General features: G+C 39.0%; 1 protein-coding gene across 3 annotated transcripts in view; it reads left to right on the forward strand.

Annotated features, from left to right (window-relative positions):
- The first annotated feature begins 2792 nt into the window (after positions 1–2792).
- Positions 2793–23566, forward strand: part of EFNA5 (ephrin A5) — a 197482-nt gene continuing 176708 nt past the window's right edge. The window contains exons 1-3 of one of the 3 annotated variants that reach the window (XM_071732325.1): positions 2793–2976; positions 3483–3652; positions 3796–4702. In XM_071732325.1, the coding sequence (XP_071588426.1) occupies positions 4578–4702 (125 nt within the window). In that variant the 5' untranslated portion in view covers positions 2793–2976; positions 3483–3652; positions 3796–4577. Of the gene's footprint in view, positions 2977–3068; positions 3366–3482; positions 4703–23566 lie in introns of those variants that run through there. The other 2 variants (XM_071732323.1, XM_071732324.1) reach the window with 2 other exon arrangements.

The raw sequence follows: 23566 nt of genomic DNA on the forward strand, positions 1-23566 counted from the left end.
CATCAGAAAAAGTTTGGCCCTACCAGTTAGCTTTATTTCTGAAGCACTACTGAAATTTAAAAAGATAAAAACCATACACATGACCTCCAGAAAAAATGTAGCTATATGTCTGTTATTTTCTGTGTTTCATGGATGCTAGATATCATTGAGTAGCAAAGCAAATTACTAAAATATTTTAGCAATACCATGTACATTATAATGCCAGAAGTAATTTGTACTTGTTTAAGACAGTAAGTACTGCTAAATGCGGACATAAGCACCATATGTATTTTTAAGGGAAATCAGCAAAGAAAGAAAATCTCCACATTTATTGGTTTTCTTTGTGATGAAGTTTTAGTCTGCAATTAGATTATTTTGACGTCCATGATCAATTAATGTAGTAACTACAGCACAGCACATCAATACATTGAAATCCTGTGCAAGCTACCCGGAAAGTACATGCAAAAAAATGTATGTTAAAGACTCAGTCATACTGTAAAGCTGGAGATTCAGGAGCAGCTAGAGAGGCTTGTCAGAGGCAGTTTCAAATGCATACTGGGCATATGTACTATTTTTTCTAAGCACAATATTCAGAACTGTTTAACTGATGATGGACCTCTGGTTAACAATCTTTACCTTTCTGCCAAACGAAGGTTAATGCCAGATGCCACTGGTATACAAAAGCAGTTTACAAGTATGATATCAATAACTGTTTAATCATGTAATAAAGAAAGTGGAGTGGACTAGAAGTTGGCATGCTTCATGGTATTGGGTATTTGGTGGCTTTTTATGAACTGGTTATGATGTTACAGAAAGCTCCCTTTCTGTCAATAAAGTATTATTTTTTACTAGCAGAATTAGTGACTTCTTGAGTCCAAACAAACTATTTATGTCTTCATATTAATTATTAACTAATAAAACACAACCACCTGCAGCTTGATTGCTAAAGCAGGGGAAAATAAAGATATCTGTATGCTATAGCTAGTCTTTTTTGGAGGGTTTTTTTCAGTTATTAATAGTTTGACTCCTTTTCACAGGGTTGAAGAAAAACTCAGTACTGTAGTCCTTGCAAGCATATTTTATATACTAGATTAAGCACTAACTCTGCTATTAAAAATGTGGTTTAAGTTATACAAACCAACCCCTCTCTTCCTCTATGATGCTTCTCACAAGGCATAAAGAGGGAGAGAAAAAACCAAAACATTAAGCTTTCCTTAATTTCTTTACAAATGTGGCTGAGGAGATCATTCAGGAAAAAAGAAGTGTTATTTACTCTGCCTCCTGTAATGGCAGTTTGTCAGTGCTGGAAAAAAAAAAAAAAAAAAAAAAAAAAAGGAAAAATTTGATGTGCCAATTCCTAATCAAAGAACTCAGATGGCAAAAAAATGGTAATTCTGGGAGTTTTTTAAATTAAAAGGAATGAAAAAAGTTTGGGGTTATTGTGCCTAGTATTCCTGGGTTATTCAGTGGATGTACTTCATATCCCTCCATGTCAAATCTACAGATATTAACATATTAAAAACACAGCTGAAGGAAACCATAGGGAAATAATATTTGGACCTTTTTAGGCCGTTGATAATAAAGATTTGACAATCATACAGATCCTTTGCTAGAAAAAAAAGAGTTTTAAAAACGCCACAATAAGTAAACAAGGGATTCGAGAGTTTCTTTTTAAGGCCAATCTATGGTCCATCGCTTCACTAACTTCTGAAAGTAGGGCAAAGAACAGAAATCCCACCGACCACGGGCAAAAGGCCGGACAGCTCGGGTGGTGCGACCAGTGTAGATTAACCTGTCACCTCTTTCCACACCGAGGAAAAAAAACACCAAGAAAACGCCATGGACGGAGGTGCTCCCCCGGGTCGCCCCCGACCCCTTCCCCCCCAGCTCCCGCCGCCCTGTGCCGCCACCCGCGGCCGCCGGGGGGAGTCGGGGCGCTTCCGAACGGCTGCGCGACAGGCGGTGCTCACCGGCCCAGCCCCGCCGCCGCTGTCACCACGACAACGCCGGCGGGGCGGGGGTGACTGGAGCCCTCTCCCCGAGGAAGAGGAGGAGGACCCCGCCTTCATCCCGCCCCGCCCGCCGGCACCCCTCACCTGCCCGCGCCCCGCGGCCGCGCGGTTGCCGGCGGCGCTTGGACGGTGGCGGGCGGTGACTCCTCGCCTCCTCCTTGGAGCTGAAGCGTTTCCCCAGCCAAGCGCCGGCCCCGGTGCGCACCAGCCGCCTTCCCCCGCTGTCGGTAGCAGGGGTCCGCGTGGTGGCAGAGCCGGCACCGCCGCCGCCGGAGCGGTTCATGCAGAGGGGGATGGATAAAAGGTGAAGCAGAGCAGAACGGAGTTTCCTTCCCGGCCGCGGAATACCCACCCGGGTATCGCTGGCTTATGCAACGCAAATAAATGTATCGTTTCTATTTGCAAAGAGATGCAGACAGTCCTGCCCCGCAGCCGGTGCCGGGAATCGCCCGGGGCATGCAAGCCGAGCACCCCTGCAGGGGAGAGTGGGGAAGGAATTTTCTTTTAGGATTGCAGTACTCGGCATAGTTTTCCGCGGCTGACGGAAACTCATCCATATGCCGCCCGCGTAAACCCCATCAGGAGTAACATCCGGCGTTGAAATGGTTACATATAGCAATAAGTCTGCAGAGGAACCACTCCTCTGTTTTAGTAATTCAATTAGGTTTCCAGAAGGTGGGGTTGGGTATTTTTTCAGCATGGAGGAGGGGGAGCCTGGGACGACACCTCCTTTCTCGTGTTGCAAGCCAATCGGCTCGAGGTGTTAAAAAAAAAAAAAAAAAAGCAATCTGTAAGCAAACAGCAGGCTGTACCCTGACTGGCTGCGCAGCCAAATGTCCCCCTTTCCCATGTAAACTGCATGCAAAAATCCCACATGATCAAGCAGCAGCGTCTGTGCTCCAAGCTGGCTGCCTGGACCTCCTCCTCGCTATCATCCCTCACGCACACGGGCGCCAGATCCCGCCTCGGACACACGCATGTGCACGTATGTATGAGTGTATACCTCCATATACCGCATATATATCTCTGCGGCTGCCTGTCGCACGCATGCATTCACAGCACGCCAGGCTTCTAGCTTTTCTAGGCTGCTGATGCCGGATTTATACGCAGTGAAGGGATCGGTCATTGCAAAAGGGGGCGTGACTGTTTAAAGATTTTTTTTTTCCTCCTGTAAAGCAATTTTTTTTCCCCAAACTGACTTTTGCCCCTCCAATCCTCGTCTCTCTTCGCGATCCCTCCCTGCCTGCCGCTGCATTCAAGTTTATTTATTTGCCTGCTGGCGTGATATATTTTTCCTTGCTCCTCTAGCTGCTCCTGCTGCTGCTTCAGAAAGAAAAGAGAAGCAGTTGTTGGGCAACAACGAGAAGAATCGAGGTTGGGTTTTTTTGTTGTTTTTTTTTTTTTACGATCTCCTGATGTAGTAATCTGAGGGGTGGATTCTTTTTCTCTCACATCCTGCCTGCTCTTTCATGCAGTTTTGTCCTTCCGCAGAAGTTGATACTGCCGAGACTGGACCCTGGTTTATCGCAGAAAGGCTCCAGGAGACTGAAGCAGATTTCCGCACCTCGCTGTATCGCTGCGTTTGTTCCCCGAGCACAAGAGGCCAGCCAAGACCAGAATCGTCAGAGGAGTTAGCCGGCTTGATTTTCTACTTCTCCGAGGTTTCGCTGTTTTCCACACCTTTCCGTAAAACAATTTCCTATTTCAATCTCCTAATCTCCTTGGTTTCCACGCCGCAACATTTCTTGGATTGGCCGTTTTTTTATTTTTTAATTTCTTTTTTTCCGCCTTTACTGTTTCTCAGTCGTTGGTGCATCCACCGCCCAGGAACAGGAAGGACAGGAAAACCACTCCAGAAAGTCTCGAAGCCTTAGCTCCATCGACGCAGCATACAAACTCCTCAGGGCTCTTGCTACTACCGCCACCACCACCACCTTTTCTTTGTTTTTTGTATTTTTTTTTTCCCTTTTTTTACTTTTTTTTTTTTACTTTTTAATTGCGGCGGGCGGAGGGCTAGGAAGGAGGACACAAACTTTGTACGTTAAGATCTGCTGGTACTTCTCGCCCCTCTGCCAACCGGCGGCCTTTAGTACACTGATAGGGCCGCCCGGGAGCTTCCAGTGGAAAGAACTCCTTCCCCTCCTCATCGCTTTGCCACTTGCTCCCTCCATCTCCGCGTTCCCCGACCGCCCCCGAGCCGCGGGGCCGCGTCGCCAACGCCGCCGGGGCCACTCGCAGGGGGCGGAGGAGCAGCGCCCCTCGCCCGCCCGTCGCGCCGGCGGGCCGGTGTATGTCGTGCCGTGGGCTCCGTACGGGACTCCCGGTGAATGAGCGCTGCCCGACGCTTGCCGCCGGCCTCGGCCCCCACCTCCCCTTGCCGGGGTGAGGATCCCTGAGGGACCGCGGATCACGCCTCTGTCTGCGGCGGCAGGCGCCCTCAGCTCGCTGCGGCGTGCCACGCTGCGGAGCCTACTCGCCCGTTTATTTATTTAGCCTTCCCACGTCCCGCTCCCCGGCGTAGCCCCCCACAGTTTTTTTTTTTTTTTCTGACCCCTTCTTAATTTTTCCGCATCCCGTCTCTCCGCGATGCCGCACGTGGAGATGCTGCTGCTGGCGGTCGCGGCGCTGTGGGTGTGCGTGCGCGGGCAGGAGCCCGGCGCCAAGGCGGTGGCCGATCGCTACGCCGTCTACTGGAACAGCACCAACCCCAGGTACGCGGGGCAGCCGCGGGCGCCCACCGGGCTGGCGGGTGGCGAGGGGGGAGCGGCGCTCCAGCGCCTCCAGGAATGCCGCCGGCTGTGGAAAACTTTGTTTTTCGGAGGGCTTGGGCTACGGGCAGCGAACGGTAGGGCGGGTGATGGTGGTATTTTTCTCCTCTTGACCGCCCCAACCTCGGACACTTAAAGTCTCTGTCCGCCAGCGTGATGCATCTCCCGTACCGTGAGGGAGCAGTCCGCGGCCGAGCCCCTCACCAGGAGTTCGGGTGGGATGAGGGGGCGCAGAGGGACGAGGCCCTCTGCTTTTGCTTCGGCGGCCTCCTGCGGCAGGCGGTGCGGTGCGCAGCACCGAGCCGCTCGCCGGTAGCGGGGAGCCGGCCCCAGGCAGGATGGGGGAGGGTCTCCCGCCCAGGCAGGACGGGGCGGCCGGTCCCGGCTTCGCGGCATCCTCGGGCGGGATGGCGGCAGCCGCTGCTGAGGGGTGGCTTTCCCCCTGCCCTGTCCGCCGTGCCTGCCCGGCGAGGGTCTCTCTGGGGCAGGCTGGGGGTCCCCACGAAGAAGCGAGGTAGGCCTGTAGTCCTGGGCCGGGGGATGTCGGTTCCGTCGGGGACCTGGTTGCCGGTCATCGGGGCTGACCGGTACTGACGCAGCCCTCCCGCTCTCTTCGCGCCGAGATGTTCCAGGGCGTTTCTGACACCAGGCTTTGCGTGCACTTAAACCCTGTGGAAAGGGAGGTATAATTTAATTATTCTGAAGTTTTCCCTCATGTTTATCGTCAGCAAAATTTAAGTCCTGCTCCAAATGGTATCCATGTGTTTTGGGAAAAAAAAAAATCACCTGGGTATAAATTTTTTTTTGCCGTGTTACAGAGCATGTGAACGAACTTACTTTATGGTTCTTTTTAAATTTATATATTTTTAAATAAAATCTGTCGAGCTAGGCTGGTTAAATTTGGGGACATTTTGTCTTAGGTTATCTCCTTTTTATTCTGATACTGCTGTTTAGTTTGAGGTTACCACACTGATTTTTGTCACAGGTCATGTTTTTTAATAGGTCTGTGTTGCCTGCAGAAAACTGCTTGGTATTCTAGAGTGGCTTCAAAATAGGTGATGCGGAATTTAACGGGCAGAATTTTCAAGTGCCTGGAGTTAGCTAATCTGTTCAGCACTTTTAATACTGATTCTAGTAACAAAGCCTCAGCGATAAATCCTTCTCATAGAAAGCTTGGACAAAGGCGATTTATACCAAGTAAAATCATGCTTGGGAATGATGAGTGTCTGTAATATTAAATGCCTATGTCTACTTACTTTTGTATGTGTAACATGAAATAAATTCGCTCAGTGTAAATGAAACGAAAAATTATATCTTACATCACACATCAGAGAACGTACATCCCAAAAATTTCTTGTCTCTCAAACCCAGAGTTTTTTCCTCTGCTAGGCAAAATGAAATGTGACTTACAGAAAAAAAAGGAAGTATTTGCAAATCCCACTGGGCAGAAGGAGGTGTCTTGAAAGAAATAGGTTTGACTAAATGCACTGTTGCTAGTATAAAAGCTTAAATACTTAAAAATTAACCTTACATTCAAGATTTTGACTTCCGCTCTCTTGTTTATGATGGGAGTATGCAGTAACAACGCATAGGTAAAGATATTTGAAGGTACAAACAATGCTTGCCTAACCGATAGGTATTAAACATTGATGGCATTTGTAAGGATTCTAGGAATTGTAATGGTTTTTATTGCTATTAATGAAATCTCTTCCTAGTCCAACATTAAACAGCAGACTGTGAAGAAAACTTAGTTTTGTTAGTCTTCTGAACACTGGAGGAAGAGTTAATTGTAAGATGTTTCTAAACCTTCCGTTTTGAAACCAAATCTTTCTTCTTGTCTTAAAATGCTGCTCTCTCACAGTGGAAGAACCTTTAAGTGCTTGGTCATGTTTATTCTTGACATAAAAATATGAGAAAAAACTGTGCAGGTGTATTTATCTTTTGACTTAGAGTGTGTGGTTTTTGTGTGCTTTCCAAGTTAACACGGTCATTACAGAAAACGAGGCAAACACCTGATTGGGAGGTGTAAAGAGACCCAAAGAAAAAATAATTCTGCTTTTAATTAATTTTGTTAGAATTTGAACTGAATGAAAAATTCAATATGGTTATCGACGTTTTTATAGTGGTTAACAATGCTGTAGCAATAACGTCGTAATGATTTATCTGCTTCCAGAGACAGGCTCAGATCAACAATATTTTTAAAATACATTTAGAAGTATGTAGGGCTGCTTACTTCGTGATAACCATTTGTCGTTTTAAGGCAAAATATGTGGACATTCTTAAACACAAATGAGATCATGTGCTTTAGTTTACTTCTTTATTATATTTATTCTGAGTTAACAAACTACTGTAGAACTAATTAATTGACTTTAAAAATTAGATGTTGGTCTTGTTAATAGAGATTAAAGGCACTCATGAGTTTTCATCAAAACTGAAGAAATCATGACTGTACTTCCCCTAAGCTATGATGTTTAGGTTTTTAGTGTGAAACTCCATCAGTTTTTTTAAATACATGCCATAATAAAAAACACAATAGTAAATTGATGAGTGACCCAATTTATAACTGCTCCTCACGTGAACATTATTTTGGTGAATAAAAAATCCTTAGAGACTATTAGCAAAGTTAATATTACATTTTTCGGTTAGTTGCCAAAGTTCCACTAGAACCATTAAAAAATGTTCCATGATTATTATTGTTGGGATGTATGATTAGCGAAGCTTTATAGTCTTCTAGAGCCTAAGTGTGTTTTTAAAAATGTTTTAACTATTTTTGTGCCTTGTTTTTGTTACATACTTAATTATCAATGTATATGAAGTAACATAAATGCTATAGTCCAGTTCCAGGTGACAATATGTGCATTAGGATTTTGAGCTATAATAAAAAAAGTTTTTTAAGCTAATTTTTTTTAAATTGTAAATTAGTACTCAAGCTCAAAAATGTGCTCTAATAATTTTTGATTTTTATGTAGGCTTTGATTAAGTGTACATAAATTGTGATTATCGCTTCAATATGTATTAGTCTTTCAGTACTGTTTGCATCACAATATGCAACAGAAAAATATTCTTGTCAAGGAATATTATTTTGAATCCACTTAATATAGTTCAGGGAGTTTGTTTTGTAATGGAGCATATTAATTTAATCCTGATTATTAGTGTCCTTGTAATTAGAATTCAGCCAAACTGTCACATATGTGGGCCAGATTTTGAAATTATCTGCTCGCTAGTGCTTGCTATTGTTTTTAATCAAGCTGAACTACTCAGGGTAAATTTTGGTACATTTTTCTAGTTGCATGATAGCACTTCAAGATTGTGGTTAATATTTAAGTATTTTCCTGCAAGTTGTTTCAGTGGCAGGTTATATAGCTTTGTAAATTGTTACTAGGATGCAGATGTATTTTCTGTATGTGTATTTATTTGGATAGTAAAATCAAGAAATATGATAGTAATTAGAAAATTTAAATTGGATGCTAATTAGAAAATACAGATACTGAAAAATAATTTTGGCTTCAGCTGGTTGAGTTCCCATAATGAAGCTGGATGCTACAGTTTCATCAGATTTACTACATCATTTTTTTAAGATAGGCACTTCGGAGCAACAAACAGAAAAATGAGTGGATGATTCTGAAAATTCAACATCTGGTCCAGAATTTTGCAACGGGAATGTCTAAACTTAGTTGAATGTTGTGGCTGAGTATTTAGGCACTTATTCAGGACAGCATGGGATTTCCTTCAAGTGCGTACTGACACACTTGAGTTCTTCTGCAGTTGTGTGGATGGACTGATGTGTATGTAATGCCCCTCTGAACCAGCCAAATGTATAGACCTAATTTTGCAAAGCTCTGACTGTGGCTCTCATGCTCACCTGGCATTTCCTGGGAGTGCATTGGCAGGCTGCATGAACGTCTGGGTACCAGCCTGTATACGAGTTTCCAGATTTCATGATGCCCCATTTGTTGTATGTTGTTGACTGAGGTCATATGATGACTTTTTTGTTTTGTTTGGCTTGTTTATTTTCCATCTAGAAGTAGTTTAGAGACTAGGGAAATGGTTGGAATATGGAGAAGACAGTTACATATGTTAAGAACGGCTAAGAAGTTGAGGTCAAAGAGGGCAAAAATGAAGGCACTGCTTTTGGTTTGGTATTCTGTATGCTTTTTATGTCAAAGGGAGCTTAGGTAGTTGGGATACACACAGAAATGTATGAGTGCATATAAATACATATATATCTAACTTTTGAAACAGCGTGGCTTGTATTTAAAAGCATTTTATTGACCAGCTTTCTCTGAGAGATGAAGAAACTTCTGATTTCTTGTCATTAAAAGTATTAGAGCTTTCAATTCTTTACACCTACTTTCTATGCTTTTACTACTTACAGTAGCACGTTTCTCCAAAAGCATATTGGTGTTTATTTTAAAAATGGAGTTTTGAAACAGTTTAAAAGATTATGTGGAAAAACTCCACAAAGAGTAGTAGTTTTTCCTGCCTTCTACATCTATATTGAAGGCATCTTGTTAAGTGGTACGTGGTCTTCATGAAATGCTTCTTACTAAATGTTTCCTAAGTATTTCCTAAATGCACAGTGAGTGCACTTTGCTGAATTCTTTCTGCTAGTCCTATAGCTGTTTGGAGAGGGACAGATCAAGATGAGCTTTCCTTTATCTCCTCTGTAGCAATGATCCCAGTTTCATGCTGAGCTGAGAAAAAGAATGAATGCAATTAGGCTATAAGGGGTCATGGTCTTTGCAGTCGTACGGAGAGACATATATAATGTGTATACATTTGTGTGCATACGTATGCGTGTATGTATGCACTGAAGTTTGTCAGAAGGTGATGGGGTATAGAGTAAATCATGAAGTTGTGTAAGAAAAAAATCTCTGAATATGAAGTTTTGTAATTGATGAACTCTTAAATGTTTGAATAATATCTTAACAAACTTAATTCTGGGGCCTCATATTCCATCTAAGATAATCTGTTTTGAAATGAGAAGTAATGATTTAAAATTATTTGTACAATAGTAGTTCCTGGCTGTCTTCCCATTGTGCTGTTTCTTTGCATGCTATTAGTCCCTGAGTCAGTAGGTAACTATGTAGATAAGCAAGCATTCGGACACACAAATTTAAAATGAAACACAGAAGATTACAGGGATATGCTTTGAGAACTCTCTGGGCTTATTAAGAGTACCTTGTTGATGCTTCTTCCCTTGCTGGGCAATTAGACTTCAAGAATGAGCCTAGAGTGCTGGTCATTTGGATCACCCTAGAGAAGATGCTAACAAGGATGCAGTTTTTTCCTGGAAAAAGCATGAGTAGACGGTAGCTGTTTCACACATTGTGAGATGCATCTCTATTACTCTGGCTCACTATTCTTCATTTTTTTTAAATGCAGTTCAAAGTAATTCGGAACTTGGTTTCACTCTTTGCTCTGCTATGCAGTTCTGATTATGTTATTTTATTTTATTTTGTTTTATTTTATTTTTATTTTTGGTTTTGTTTTGTTCTTTTATATACCTTTAGTCTCATGATTAATCTTCCAGTGTTTCTAAGTTGTGTATTTGACTATTGGACCCTGTTTTGTTTTTGTTGCACTTGTACTTAATATTCAGTCAGCAGTGCACCAGTAAAGTGAAATGGAAATATTTGGTTTAAACAGATGTCTTATTCAAATTGCTTTCTGGTGGTACTACGGTTATTGTGAGTAAACCCTACTGTAATATACTTCAGCATAGTGGAATAGAACAACAGAGTCCTTCATGTATTAGAAGTCTTCCTGGCGTTTGTCCATTCTCTCTATTTATTATAGTCTGTATAGGCTAAGTTAAAATAAGTTGAGCTTATTTAAAATGGTGGGTGTTATTTTATGGTATGCAAATGTGTCTATATATCTGAAATCCTCTTTATTAAAGGAACTGAGAATAGACTGCTATATCACAGAACCAAAAATTCCAACTCCGCTAAGCACATTTAAAAAAATAATTTGTGTTAAAAGCAAGTATTTGAGAATATATATTAAAGAAGAATGCTGTTCTGTGAGGATTGAGATTGTATATTGCTCCTGTTGTAGAATGCCAAGGTTCCCTATACATTAAAATTAACCTCCCCCCTCTCTTATTTTCTTGACACCTGGGGAAACATCTTTCATATTTTACTATTGACAGGTTGATGAAAATACATTTTTAGATCCTACTTTTATGAAAACAAACAAAGAAACCCAAACCCAATTTTGATTATTTTTGCTGCAAAAATGTGAAGACATTCTCTTGATGCTTGTGTTTCGTTACCTAGTATGCTAGGTGTTTTACAGACATTTTTCTGTTCGAATGCATAACCAGTATAAATGGTATAAAAAGAAAAATCAGCTGACAAGAAGATACACAAGAGTCCTGTTAATTAGCAAGATTTGCTTGAATTGCTATTACCAATTTACAGGAAGTTCTTCAGCTTTGGCAGTTTTGTTTGAAAAGCCTTCAATTCTTACTGTCACTTGCATTGTAACCTGGTGGACGAATTTAACTCTGCATGCAGATATGCGGCATGGAAAAAAGTGATCTTGGACTGACAAAATCTGTGAGTACACTATTAGTTAATTTTCACTTTCCTCATTTTATTTTCTGTCACTTAATTGGCATATCAGTCTAGCGAGGAACTGTTCAACTGTAACATCCACAGTAAAAAAAAAGACTTTATGTTTATCACTGAGTAACTTTGTATTTTTTCCTCATTATCACCAGAATCTTGGAGGACCATCTTATTTGCTATGCACAAATTTTAGTTTTGGATGACGTTAATGAAATGGTGCTGGAGTGCAAAGAAGGAATGATTTGCATGTGAATCCTCCAATGAGGCAAAAAACTCAGTAGGGGTAGGAGATAAATCCACTTTGGCTCTGATAACCCCGTGCTAAAATACCTTTTTGTTCCATGCTTAAAGATATAATTTGGTCTTCTGACATATAAAAATGTGTATATTTTGATAGAATAGATTTTATGCTGTAATTATTATTCTCCATGTAGCACTGACATTCTTTATTTGTTAAAATAATACAGCTTTTCTTTACCAGAATTTTTTTTTTTTTTTTTTTTAATGGGGGTGGGTGCATTTTCTTGTTATGTGAGTTGTTGTTCTTCAGTAGCAGTTGAGAGCTGTAGCCTTTCCCTAGTGAGAAGCAGCAAAGCACTACCTTCTTGCTTTTGTGAACGTAAAAGTAGTAGTTTTCATATTCCTGCCACAGTTCAGAAGAATTTCCTTCTCTCTTCAGACTTCGAAATAACATCACACAGAGATTTTCTAAGAAATACGTAGACTTTTTTTACAATGCTAGTGCTTTACATATGATTTTTTATTCTAATTTTTACTTCACATTTGTTTTAATTTTGCAAATAAATTAGAATATCGTGTCTTAGACCGTGGCTTTGAAACTGGAGCTAAATACATTCTGAATAATTTAATGAAAACTAAAAATAAAAATACCAAATCTCTCAGTCAGTACCTTTTTGTTTTGGTAGTGCTTTGTATTTTTTTAGGAGATAGAAAAAAATCAAGCATCTTACTTTACTTAATGGTAAACAGGATGATGATCACAGTTATCAGTCTGATATGCTAGTTCCTCAGTGTTAGGTAAGGACTTCTAGCAGCTTCAGTGATGTCTGGTCCCCTGGAGTTGTTAGAAGTCGTTGCAAAGAAACTTTCTAATTAATGTTGTTAGTTTGTTGGTTGGTTAGTTGGGTTTTTTTTGTTTGGTTGTGGGTTTTTTTTTTCGTTTTTTGTTTTTTACTTCACTTAATGTCGAATCAGATTTTTAAAAAGTAGTGATGTATTCATACAGGCAGGGCATTTGGTGAGCAGGTGTTAACGAAGGAGGAGCTATCAATCCTGCTCCCTTTCCTATTGTTTCTAGAGAAGAAGGAAAGAAAGAGAAATTCAGGAATTTGAAAGCATTGACCTTCTGACATGCACACACAGCACGGTCATTGCACCAGCGCACAAAGTGCCTTAAGCCATCATAATAGCAAACTGCATTTTTAAAGTGACTGATACAAGAGTCAGCCTGATGGGGGATGGAGAGCCAACATTGATTCTGTAGCTATTTTGCAAGTTCTCACTTTAAAGCCAGACAGCTTCATTTTTATATTCTGAAACTTACCACTTAGGAATAATGTTGCTTTGTTCAGCTGAGGCAGAGGTTTGTGACTACTACATAGACTTAAAACCGTTTGGTCCAAAATTGTGTGGTCATTCTTCACAGAGATCTACTTCACAGAGTAATTTGATTCATCTAGTGGTGGGGGAGGGATGAAAAACAGTGAAGGGACATTCAAGTACAGCATTCTTCAAGGAAAATGCTCATCTACATTAGATGCTTTTTTAAAATGTAAAGGCACAACTTTGGATGAAGTATTTAAAAGCCAATTCAAACTATGTGTGATGTCCTGAATAGTATCTACACACATAGTCTGGAAAAGATCTAATATTTCATGTACTGCAACAGTACTATCCCCCCCACTTTTTAAAAAAAGTATTTTTAATTTTTTTTATTTGCTTATGGCTATTGCTCAAATACACTTAAACATCTTTTTTTGGTTCTCTGGGGCTTAGTTTATTAAAAATTAGTGATCCACCACTAAGTGGGGTACAGTACAAATACTGGTGTTCCCAAAAGGGATGTTTTTTGTGCCAAATCAGAAGAAATAATAGGGATACAAAAGCTGCCAAAACGTGTGTCTCCCAGTTGCTGGCTAATCAGGAAAAAAGCAGCTAAGCAACTGCAGCTGAATGTTGAACAGTTAATTGTAAATACAGATTAAAAATAAGAGGGCATAGTATCTTTTTGTTTGTAGCTAGCTATGTGTAATTGAAAGAAAACGAACAATGTGGGATTTATTTTATGCTGATGGAATTATCTGTCGTTATACCTCTTTCAAAAAATCTCATGCTATTTTTGAACAAAAAAAATTACCGTTCTTTCTTTTTTTTGTTGTCTGTTTTTTAGGTTGTGTTTATTAATTATACTATCTATAAACACTAAGTAAAGCTTTAGTTTTTTAGTACTTAAAAAAATCGTATGTTCAGTTATCTGGGTAACAAGGTGCTAGAGAAAAAGAACCTTTGCTGTGAATATCTGGTGTTGCCAATCACTTTTGGCAGAGGTCCCCTCATTGGTTGCTGTGCTCATAATTAAATGCCTGTCATTTGTGGATTTTTCCATAATATATACAATGGAAGAGGCAAGGGGTCCTTCAGAGCTATGGCTGACAGGGGAACAATAAAAACAAATTACACACTTTACTGTTGCCATTGTCAGCTCTGCTTTTGGGGGAAAAGAACATGGAAAGTGTGTGCCTAGTATATATAAAATTATATGTATGTAATACCCAATTGAGAAGCTTGGTTGTATTGAGGTGACATTTGCTTGGAAGTTTATTATTTGTGCATTCAAAATATCTTAATTCTAGGGTTGTATTTTTCCTTTTATTTATGCCTAAACTGCATATAGTTTTCTGTTTGCATTTCTGTCACTTTTGCCTTTCTTTCCCTTCCTTCCTTCCTCCCTTCCTCCCTTCCTCCCTTCCTTCCTTCCTTCCTTCCTTCCTTCCTTCCTTCCTTCCTTCCTTCCTTCCTTCCTTCCTTCCTTCCTTCCTTCCTTCCTTCCTTCCTTCCTTCCTTCCTTCTTCCTTCCTTCCTTCCTTCTTCCTTCCTTCCTTCCTTCCTTCCTTCCTTCCTTCCTTCCTTCCTTCCTTCCTTCCTTCTTCCTTCCTTCCTCCCTTCCTTCCTTCCTTCCTTCCTTCCTTCCTTCCTTCCTTCCTTCCTTCCTTCCTTCCTTCCTTCCTTCCTTCCTTCCTTCCTTCCTTCCTTCCTTCCTTCCTTCCTTCCTTCCTTCCTTCCTTCCTTCCTTCCTTCCTTCCTTCCTTCCTTCCTTCCTTCCTTCCTTCCTTCCTTCCTTCCTTCCTTCCTTCCTTCCTTCCTTCTTCCTTCCTTCCTTCCTTCCTTCCTTCCTTCCTTCCTTCCTTCCTTCCTTCCTTCCTTCCTTCCTTCCTTCCTTCCTTCCTTCCTTCCTTCCTTCCTTCCTTCCTTCCTTCCTTCCTTCCTTCCTTCCCTTATCTTTTCCCTTATCTTTCTCTCTTTCTTTCTCTTTTCTTTTTTCTCTTTCTCTTTCCTCTTTCTTTCTCTTTTTTTCTCTTCTCTTCTCTTTTTTTCTCTTCTCTTCTCTTCTCTCTCTTCTCTTCTCTTCTCTTCTCTTCTCTTCTCTTCTCTTCTCTTCTCTTCTCTTCTCTTCTCTTCTCTTCTCTTCTCTTCTCTTCTCTTCTCTTCTCTTCTCTTCTCTTCTCTTCTCTTCTCTTCTTTCTTTTCTTCTTTTCTTGTTTCTTTTTTTCTTATGCTAGTTTGCATATTCACCTTTTTCTCTGTTTTAAGGCCATGATGTGCAGGTCATCTTCAGCTAAATCAGATTAAGATTTTGGAATACTGCAGGAGTGGCTTTGGTGAAAGACTGCTTGTCAATGCACACATAATTCAAAGTGCAAGCAGAAGTGAATTACAGAGTGAATTATCTTGAAAAGTGAAGCTCACACTAATATTTACTTCCTTCACACTAAATGAGTAATTTTTTAAAGTCATTTTTATCTTAAAAGGAATAGATTCTCAGAACCAGATTTTTAAATGTATTCAGGTGCCTAGAGTTGCATACAGGAGTCATGGGATTTTTGAGACTGCTTGGTGTCTTATTATTTTAGGTCATGTTTCTGCTTTTTTACACCCTTAGTTTCTTGAATAGCTTTCAAAAAAAAGGTCCCCAAAGCTGATTATTGAAAGTAATTTATATTAGTATCTTGTTTTTTAAAAGTTGCTGAAGTCAGCAGAAACTAATTGGTACTAATGAAGAATGGAAGTATATCTATTTATTTGTCTCTGTGCCTTAAGAGATGCTAAAGGATCTGTGGGTTTTTTTGTGTTGTTTTGATTGTTTGGAGTTTTTAAAATCATCCTATGATGCTGTTTTATTACAGTATTTTTGGAAGTGTTCAGGTCCAGTGCTACTGAAGTGAAAAGATTCTTCCAATGCTTTGGATGGGAATTGAATTAGGTTTTATATTGATGAGTTCATGGTGTTGTTAAAGAGTAAGACTTCAGTAGCTAGGCTTGCCAGGTTTTTTGAGGCCATACAATTTACTTGACTGAAATGTAGTGAGAGGGCACGGTGGTGTGGGACTGTGTATTCCCAGTATTTGTCGTGTTGGGTCCAAATAATTTCTGTACTGAGATGTTTTTAACATATTTTGCTGCCTTGGGGCCTTCATGTTTGTGGGGCTGAAGGGGGTAAAACTGTGTACCTTGTGGAGTGAGCAGTTGCTTTGCTCTCAGTTTCAACAGTGAGAACTGGCTTGTCATACATGATAAGCAGATAGGCATTAGTGAAACTCTGTGGTGTTGGACTCCTTATAAAATGGAGAGCATCTTGGTATGTGCCAAAAAAAATAATTAAGATCAGGAAACTAAAGTTAATCAGATACAGTGGTACACCACTGGGATACAGGTTATGTATTTTTCAAAGCACTGTATGAAATATCTCTTCCAGATAAGATACACCTTAAAGAACAGATGGATCTTGTGAATGCCCAAACAGGAAAGAATTGTTTCCTCACTGAAATAATTAAAACATTCTATTCAGGAAAGATGTCTGTTTTCTGCAAAATAGAACAACAGTTGTGTACAAAACAAAAGGCTCTACAGAATGTTGCTCCTCTTTGCATATGTAAACTATTTAATATTCATACAGCATGTAATTTATTACCTAATTACCAAAGTGACGAGCATAGATGCTTGTCATGTGGCACGTCACTGTGTTTTAAGGCTGCTGGGAGAATGAGAAAGCATTTTTTAAAAACAAGTTAATTTAACAGAGTATCAAGTATTAATTTTTTTTTTGATTGCCAGTGGGCTTGCTGTTGTCTAGCGGCTATGAGATACAACATCATAAGAAAAAGGCACATCTTCCTGGAAGTGTGGCACATACTTAAGTTGAAATGGCAGATGCTGTTGAAATAATATCTTGTTTTTAAATCAAGTCTTGTACAAAATGGCAGGTTGTAATTCTTAATTGTGATTATACATAAATTTTAAATTTGATCATATTTTCTTGTTGTTGTGGTGGTAGATCCAGTTGTGAAACACAGTTGTGAAACATTGGGCCTAATATAATATTACTTCTGTGTATTAGTAGTGAGATTCCAAGAAATCTTGGAAATTTTCTCTGAAGCTGAAATTCTGTGAAGTAAAAATACATGCCAATAATGCCCTCAGAATGTTTAATACCTTTTATGATAAGTTCACAAACATAAAAGGATGGGTACATATTTTATTGAAGAACTTACATAATGAACAGTCTGCTAGACAAAACACATTAAAGAAATACTAGCAAGATTTCCTGGAGAGAGATGTGATCATTTTCTAACATACTTAATAGTATAATCCTCACTTAAAAACTTGAAATATAAATCAGTCCTTTAACACTTGGCACAAAAGTTGTATTGTAAATAGGATCTTCACTAGCAGAAATGCCATTCATTTGCTGAGGGCTTTGAGAATATAAAAAAAATAAGAGGTTTTTTTCACTTGCAGTATCTTTAATCAAGGTGGTATGAAATTTCTCATTAAGGTTAATATTCACATTATCATAACAAGTGAAAGTGTGGGTGAAGAAAGAAAACTAATTACAGAGGCAGGTCATACTTGTTTCTCATTATATCACGGCTATTCACTGTACTTAAATTCCAAGCAAACCCTGCTCTTCATCTCAATTATATAAAACTTATTTCCAGAGAACACTTTATTAAGAGAATCTCCATATTCCCTCTTCCCAGCCTGAAGCATGATAGCTTTAAAAAAAAAGGTTTTTTTAGTGATTTACAGCATCACTTTAATATTACTTCTTCAGACCCTGTCTCTGAACTATGTTTCAAAGCTTGTTGTAAAAAGAAATCTCCGTTTTCAATTTTTCATACTACCTGTCTTGATTTAGTGCCTTTTTCAGAATAAAGCATTTGGAAGAGTTTCATAAGCACCTTGTTTTGTGTGTATAGTTTGGAGCTAATATATTTTGACTGATGAAAGCAATTTTGTCTTTGTAACTTCTGTGAGTAAATCAGACCATTGCAGTGCCCAGTTAAGATTTCTCTACCATTTTTTTCTTAATCTGCAACAGAGGATGCTTGCATCTTCCTCATGTTTCTGTGTTTATTTTCTTCATAAAAGTAGTAGAGTGGATTCCTACAAGAATTGTAGGAATGATTTTTAGGTCAAAATTAGTATCAGGTAGGTTTAATCTAAAGTTTTTGAATTGTCTGTTTGCTCTCATATTAAGACCCATCCTTAAGACAAAGTGTCCTCTGCTTTCCAGTCTGTAATGAAAATGTCAGAGACAAAGGAAGGTTGATAGTGTCTTAGCCCAGTGTACTGATGTATCTGGGTGAAAAAGTTACGTTGTTCTTAGATAAATGTGGTAGAGATTAGTAGTGTTACTTGTGATTCCTTTTAGAGACGGTATTGGTCTGAGAAACATGTTCACCTTTGAGAAGGAAAAGAAATAATTATATTTGGAAATAAAGATACGGTATTTAAAGAGAACCTTTCCTGCACTCTCCACTTACTGTGGTCACATCAGTGCAGTAATATTCTTATTTAAATGATGTATCAGAATCAAGAATAGTATTTACACAAACATGGCTTGTCAGTTGAGTAATTATCTGAGTAGTACAGAATATCCTGATTTATAATATAGGTTTACTAACTACCATTTTCTGCAGTATTCAGTAATAAGTAATGGGAAACAGACTATAAGTAGTATTCTGCAACATTTATCTGATGAACAGTGGATAAAAAAAATAGCATGTTAACAAACTCTGACCAGATGCTGTGTTAACATTTGCATGAAATTCCCATTGAGTTTACTGAGTCATTGGGGATGTTACCTAATTTTTTAAGTTGCAGTAATAAAAAGAATGAAATATCCACTATTCAGTCAAAAGTATTTCATCTGTGCCTTATTCTCATTTATTCCTTCCAAATTTCAAAAACATTATTAGTAATGCTAAGTTACTTTAGAAAACAGAACAGATTAAATCTCTCTAAAAAGTTTTACCATGTGTTTTCATTTACCACTTTGGCAAAGCCCATTTGATTTTTTATTTACTGAATTTTTTTTCCTCTTGAAAACTTTGGTTCCATATTAGCTACTATTCCAGGCATGGTTACATATTTATTGATTAAAATTCTGAAGCTGCATATAGGATTAGGAGAAGGTAATACGGGCAAGATTAATTAGTAATAAACTACATTTTAGTGTAAATGGACCTGTACTTATTTTCTTTGGACTGGGAAGGTTCAAAACTTTATTCTTTTGAACTTTGTTTTGGAAACAAGCATTTCTCAGTTACTTGGGAGTCTTACCTTTGTTCTCTGTTGCAGATGTGTTTATGCTTTTAATTGTACTGGTTCTTCCTATCAGTCTTCTGGTGATTGTAAGCATTCATGCATTCCTTTAAAGTGAGAGGAGCGGAATGGAAAGTGGTTTGGAATTCTGTCTGATGTTATAAAATATAAAAAATCAAATGCATTGAAAAATAATGCAACATTTTTAAGTAAAGAAGTGCAATCAAAACCTCATGCATCTCAAAATTGCACATGCAAGGTGCAAAGTTGCAGTTTTTCTGCTGTTGCAGAATGTCAGGGCTAGAATCTCAGGGCTGACATAAAACATGTTTTTCAAAAGATTTTGACATATCTGAAACTAAAGCTGTTATTTCTCTTGTTTTAACAGTGGCTTGTCATACTCAAAACTTTCAGTGAAGTCTAACATGAGAAAACATGTCCAGAAAGGACTCCAACTGCTCTTAGCATAAACCATACAGCTGCCTTTCAGTTTAAACAAATAAATTATGATTGTCAATTCAGTTGAACTTCATTGTCACAAACGCAATTTTAGAAGGTGTTTGTGTTTTTTTTTTGTTTTTGCTTTTTGTTTTTTTTTGTAAAATCTTTTTGGTTATGGGGAGTAAGGGACAAGCTGAGGAAAGGAAAAGATATTCTACAAATGACAACCTCAGTTTCTCACAGGACACTCAATTTGATTTTGTTGTTTTGCTGAAATTCTGCACACTTCTGGAAATGGATGAATAGTTCTATAGAAATGTGACTGCAGTGCAAGAAAGAAAAAAATTCTGAGATAATACTTTGACATATGTTTATTTAGAAATATTTAATTGTACTTCCATTAGCTGTGAAGTCATTCCTTTTTGGGCGCGTGTAATAACAAATTGCATCTTGCATATGACTTACAAAAAATGTCAATTCCTAACCCTTTTTTTCTCTTCATTCTGTCAATAAGCTGAACGTGTGTTTTTGACGTAGGGTTTTAAACATCAGAGGTGGGTCTCTTTGCATACTTCGTTTGCTTGGGTTTCTTTAACTGGATTTTTATATAGCAGCTGTCTAACTGGTGATTTTCAAATTTTGCTTATCACCTTTAGGGAAAAAATTAGTCTAAAATTAGTCTCTTAATTGTAAGTGGCTGATTCTTCTTCAGACGTCTTGAAACTCCTGTCATCTTTCCTTTTTTCTTTTTTGTTCTGTGACCATGAGTATTTCCAAGTGTTTATCTCCTTATTTTTACCTTGTTAAATTAAAAAGGGGTAAGGTTGGGCCAGTGGGGGGTTGTGGACCAGTGAATTCTGCTTGGAAGAAGCCATGAAACACTGGCTTCAAGCTGCAGTAAATATTGACTTGAATCTCTGAGCTGAGCCTTTCTCAAAGCTCATTTTGAAGACCTGAAAGGCTCCTATTGTTTCTTCTCCGTCAGCACTCCATAGCCAAGGCTCAAGTATGCATGTGTTAGGAGAGGAAGAAAGGCAGTTTTTGAAATTTAACAGTGATCACAGCTGAAGGCATGACTGCTCAGTGCAGAGGAAAGGGAAGCGCCCAAGAAGAAAAGGGCGAGGACTTGGTATGGGTTGCATTACGTTGTGCGGAAGTGGAGTGTCCACCACCTTCCACCCTCTTCCTGCGTAAAGTGCTAGATGAACCTTAGCATTATTCAGGTAGGATGTGGAGAAGGGCTACCAACTTCTTCCTTCAGGGATGGTTCCTGCCAAAGATTCTGCAATCATCTGTGAACAGCTAGGCAATGTAGGTGGTGGATTCTTGGGCAACCCTCTCTTCCTTACTATTTGAGGCTTTAATTAGAGCACTGATGGATGAAGTATTTCAGAGAGTTTAACCACTGCTGTTGTGTTCCATTTAGCCGTTGTCTTGGATGTGCAGAAAGATGGCACGATGCAGAGGGTATATTTTGATTAGGCCACCTCTTTTTATTGGTTCATTTGGGCACACTGGCAATAAAATGGAGACTGCATATTGTTGTTTTCCTTGACCAGTCCATCATCATTGGAGAAGCTTCTGCCAGCCTGTACTGGGTGGGTGATGTACCCCTGCTCAAAGAGAGGGTGGGGACCTGTCTCATCTGTTCTACCTTCCTGTTCTGTTTTTGTTTTTCTTACAATTTTTTTTTTTCCAAAGTTCCTTTCAAATTCTTGTTTGAAAGGATATTTCACCTCTTTATTGATGAGTACTTGAGTTGACTGAATTGGTAATAGAGCCTACAACATCACATTCACCTGAGTCAACTATCTGTGTACATATATCCCCGACTTGGTGTGATGAAAGTGAAAGTCATCTCACCAGGGTTCTTAGCTCCCTCCCTCCCTTTCTGCCCAATAAAAGCCTTCAAAGAAAAATAGGATTAGCATTTTACCTGCTGCCAGTTTTTTTAAAAATAAGTCTTTCCTGCTGATTCATTTTTGCGTCTGGGTAGATACTTCTTGAAAGTGATTGAAGAGAAATGTCTGACACGTTTCTTGATGGTTAGCTGTCCTCATCCCTTTCTGCTTTGTCTCAGTTATGCTCTCCATTCCCTCCTCATTCCTTCCTCTCCAGTCTATATGATGTAAGAAAACATCAAAGGACCCATAACCTGCTTTTCTTCCTACTTGCAAGACAAAGCCTTATCCCGTGCATTTAAGATTACCAAAATGACAGTGTATATATTTCATTATTGTAAAGTATAGTAGGATATTTTGAATATGAAAGGAACTGTAAAAAAACAAATACTGTTTACTCACCTTAGCTGGGAATAGGATTGTCCTGTTCGTACCCTGGCCCTGTATCTAGGAAGAAGTGCTTCACATCACACTAGTAACAAAGAGGTTGCACCGTGCTTCACTTGCACACTCTAGCAGTACTATAGTAGAAAGAAACCCAGTTTTCAAGGTTGGGTAGGAGAAGTTGAAACAAGGATGGCAATTACCTGAAATACATATATACTGTTAGTAAGAAACTTGAAGCTTTGTCCCTTAAAGCTAGCAAAAGCATTTTTTCCCTCAAGGTTATAGAGAGCAGTTCTATTTCAAAACCAGAAAATATTACTTCTTGTAATTAGATAGTGCATTATTATAACGTGGTGTCAAGAAATTTGACTGAGTTTTGGATAACAAGGATTTTCATTTCACTAAACACGAGCCAATTCAGTGTGTAGAAGTAGTGGAGTAGTCCCCCTCCAACATTTTTTCCCCTAGTAAGAAGAATACTCTATGTAAAATTGTATGCTGATTGCCTGATCCTGTTCAAGTTCCTTAATGTGTTCTGAAGACAGAAATGCATCATTAAGGGATTTTTATTTCTGACACAGAAGAGGAAGATTTGTGTTTTTTTTTTCCTGAAGTGAGTCTGTGTTTCTTTGAACTAGTAAACACATAACAGATTTACATCTTGTTAGCATTCCAATTTTAAATGTTACTTATGTTTTCCTCTCTCTTGGAGTTTAAAGCCACAGATGGAAAATATATTTTACTGAAAAGCACTGCATCACAAACAAAAGTAATTAGGAAGCAGCATTAGCAAGATTTTTTTTTTTTTTTTTTTTGTATTTCATGAATGCAAAGTGACTTTCAGTAAAGCCAGTAGAAGAAAACAAGTAACCAGACTCTTGTCTAGGCCACTTTTCTGTTATTTTTCTTTTTTAATATCCTCCTAATCTGTGTGTCTGCCTCCCTTCCTCACCTAAAACAGCATTTTAAATATTATGATTGATATTTTATGGACAGGAAAAAACAATTACTGCTTTTGCAAGCATTGGACAACTTCTCTGTTACACGAGCCATAAGCTTTTTATTTTAAGCTTCAAGTGTGTGTATATGAGACAACATAAAATGCCTGCGTTCTAGAAGGGTTTATTGTTCAGATTGGCAAACAATGTAGTGTACGAATTATCCATCTTCTACTATCAAAATTTAGTGTAGAGTTATTTCTTTGAATTTGCTGGATCAGCTGTTCGAAATGAACACTCGTGTGAATTGACTGTCATTTATTTAAAAAAAATGGCTGATCAAAATTGTAATGTATTTATGTACTCTTTTTCTTCAGTCTCATGCTGAAAACAACCCAAAAATTGTGTTCCTTGTAGCTGTTACTTCAACTCTAATGACAAGATTTTTAGAAAGCTTGTAAGTCTCAGTAGAAATAGGGTCTTCCTTTTCTTTTTTGTCTCTGTAACGCTACATTTTCTAATAGCTCCGTAGTGCAGGTTTATTTTGTATGCTAACATTTTACCCACCTGCTTTCCCAGTTATAGAAGGCAGTTTGAAGAGCAGGTAGTTGTTGGTACTTAGCACTGTGCACTGAGTTGCATCTGTTTTCTTCAAAATTTTGATTCTTTTATTCTGTAAATGTTTATCTGAGTATCAAGTTACTGCAATAATGGCACAAT

Source organism: Heliangelus exortis, chromosome Z (assembly GCF_036169615.1).
Source record: "Heliangelus exortis chromosome Z, bHelExo1.hap1, whole genome shotgun sequence".
In the NCBI taxonomy this organism is placed as follows: domain Eukaryota; kingdom Metazoa; phylum Chordata; class Aves; order Apodiformes; family Trochilidae; genus Heliangelus; species Heliangelus exortis.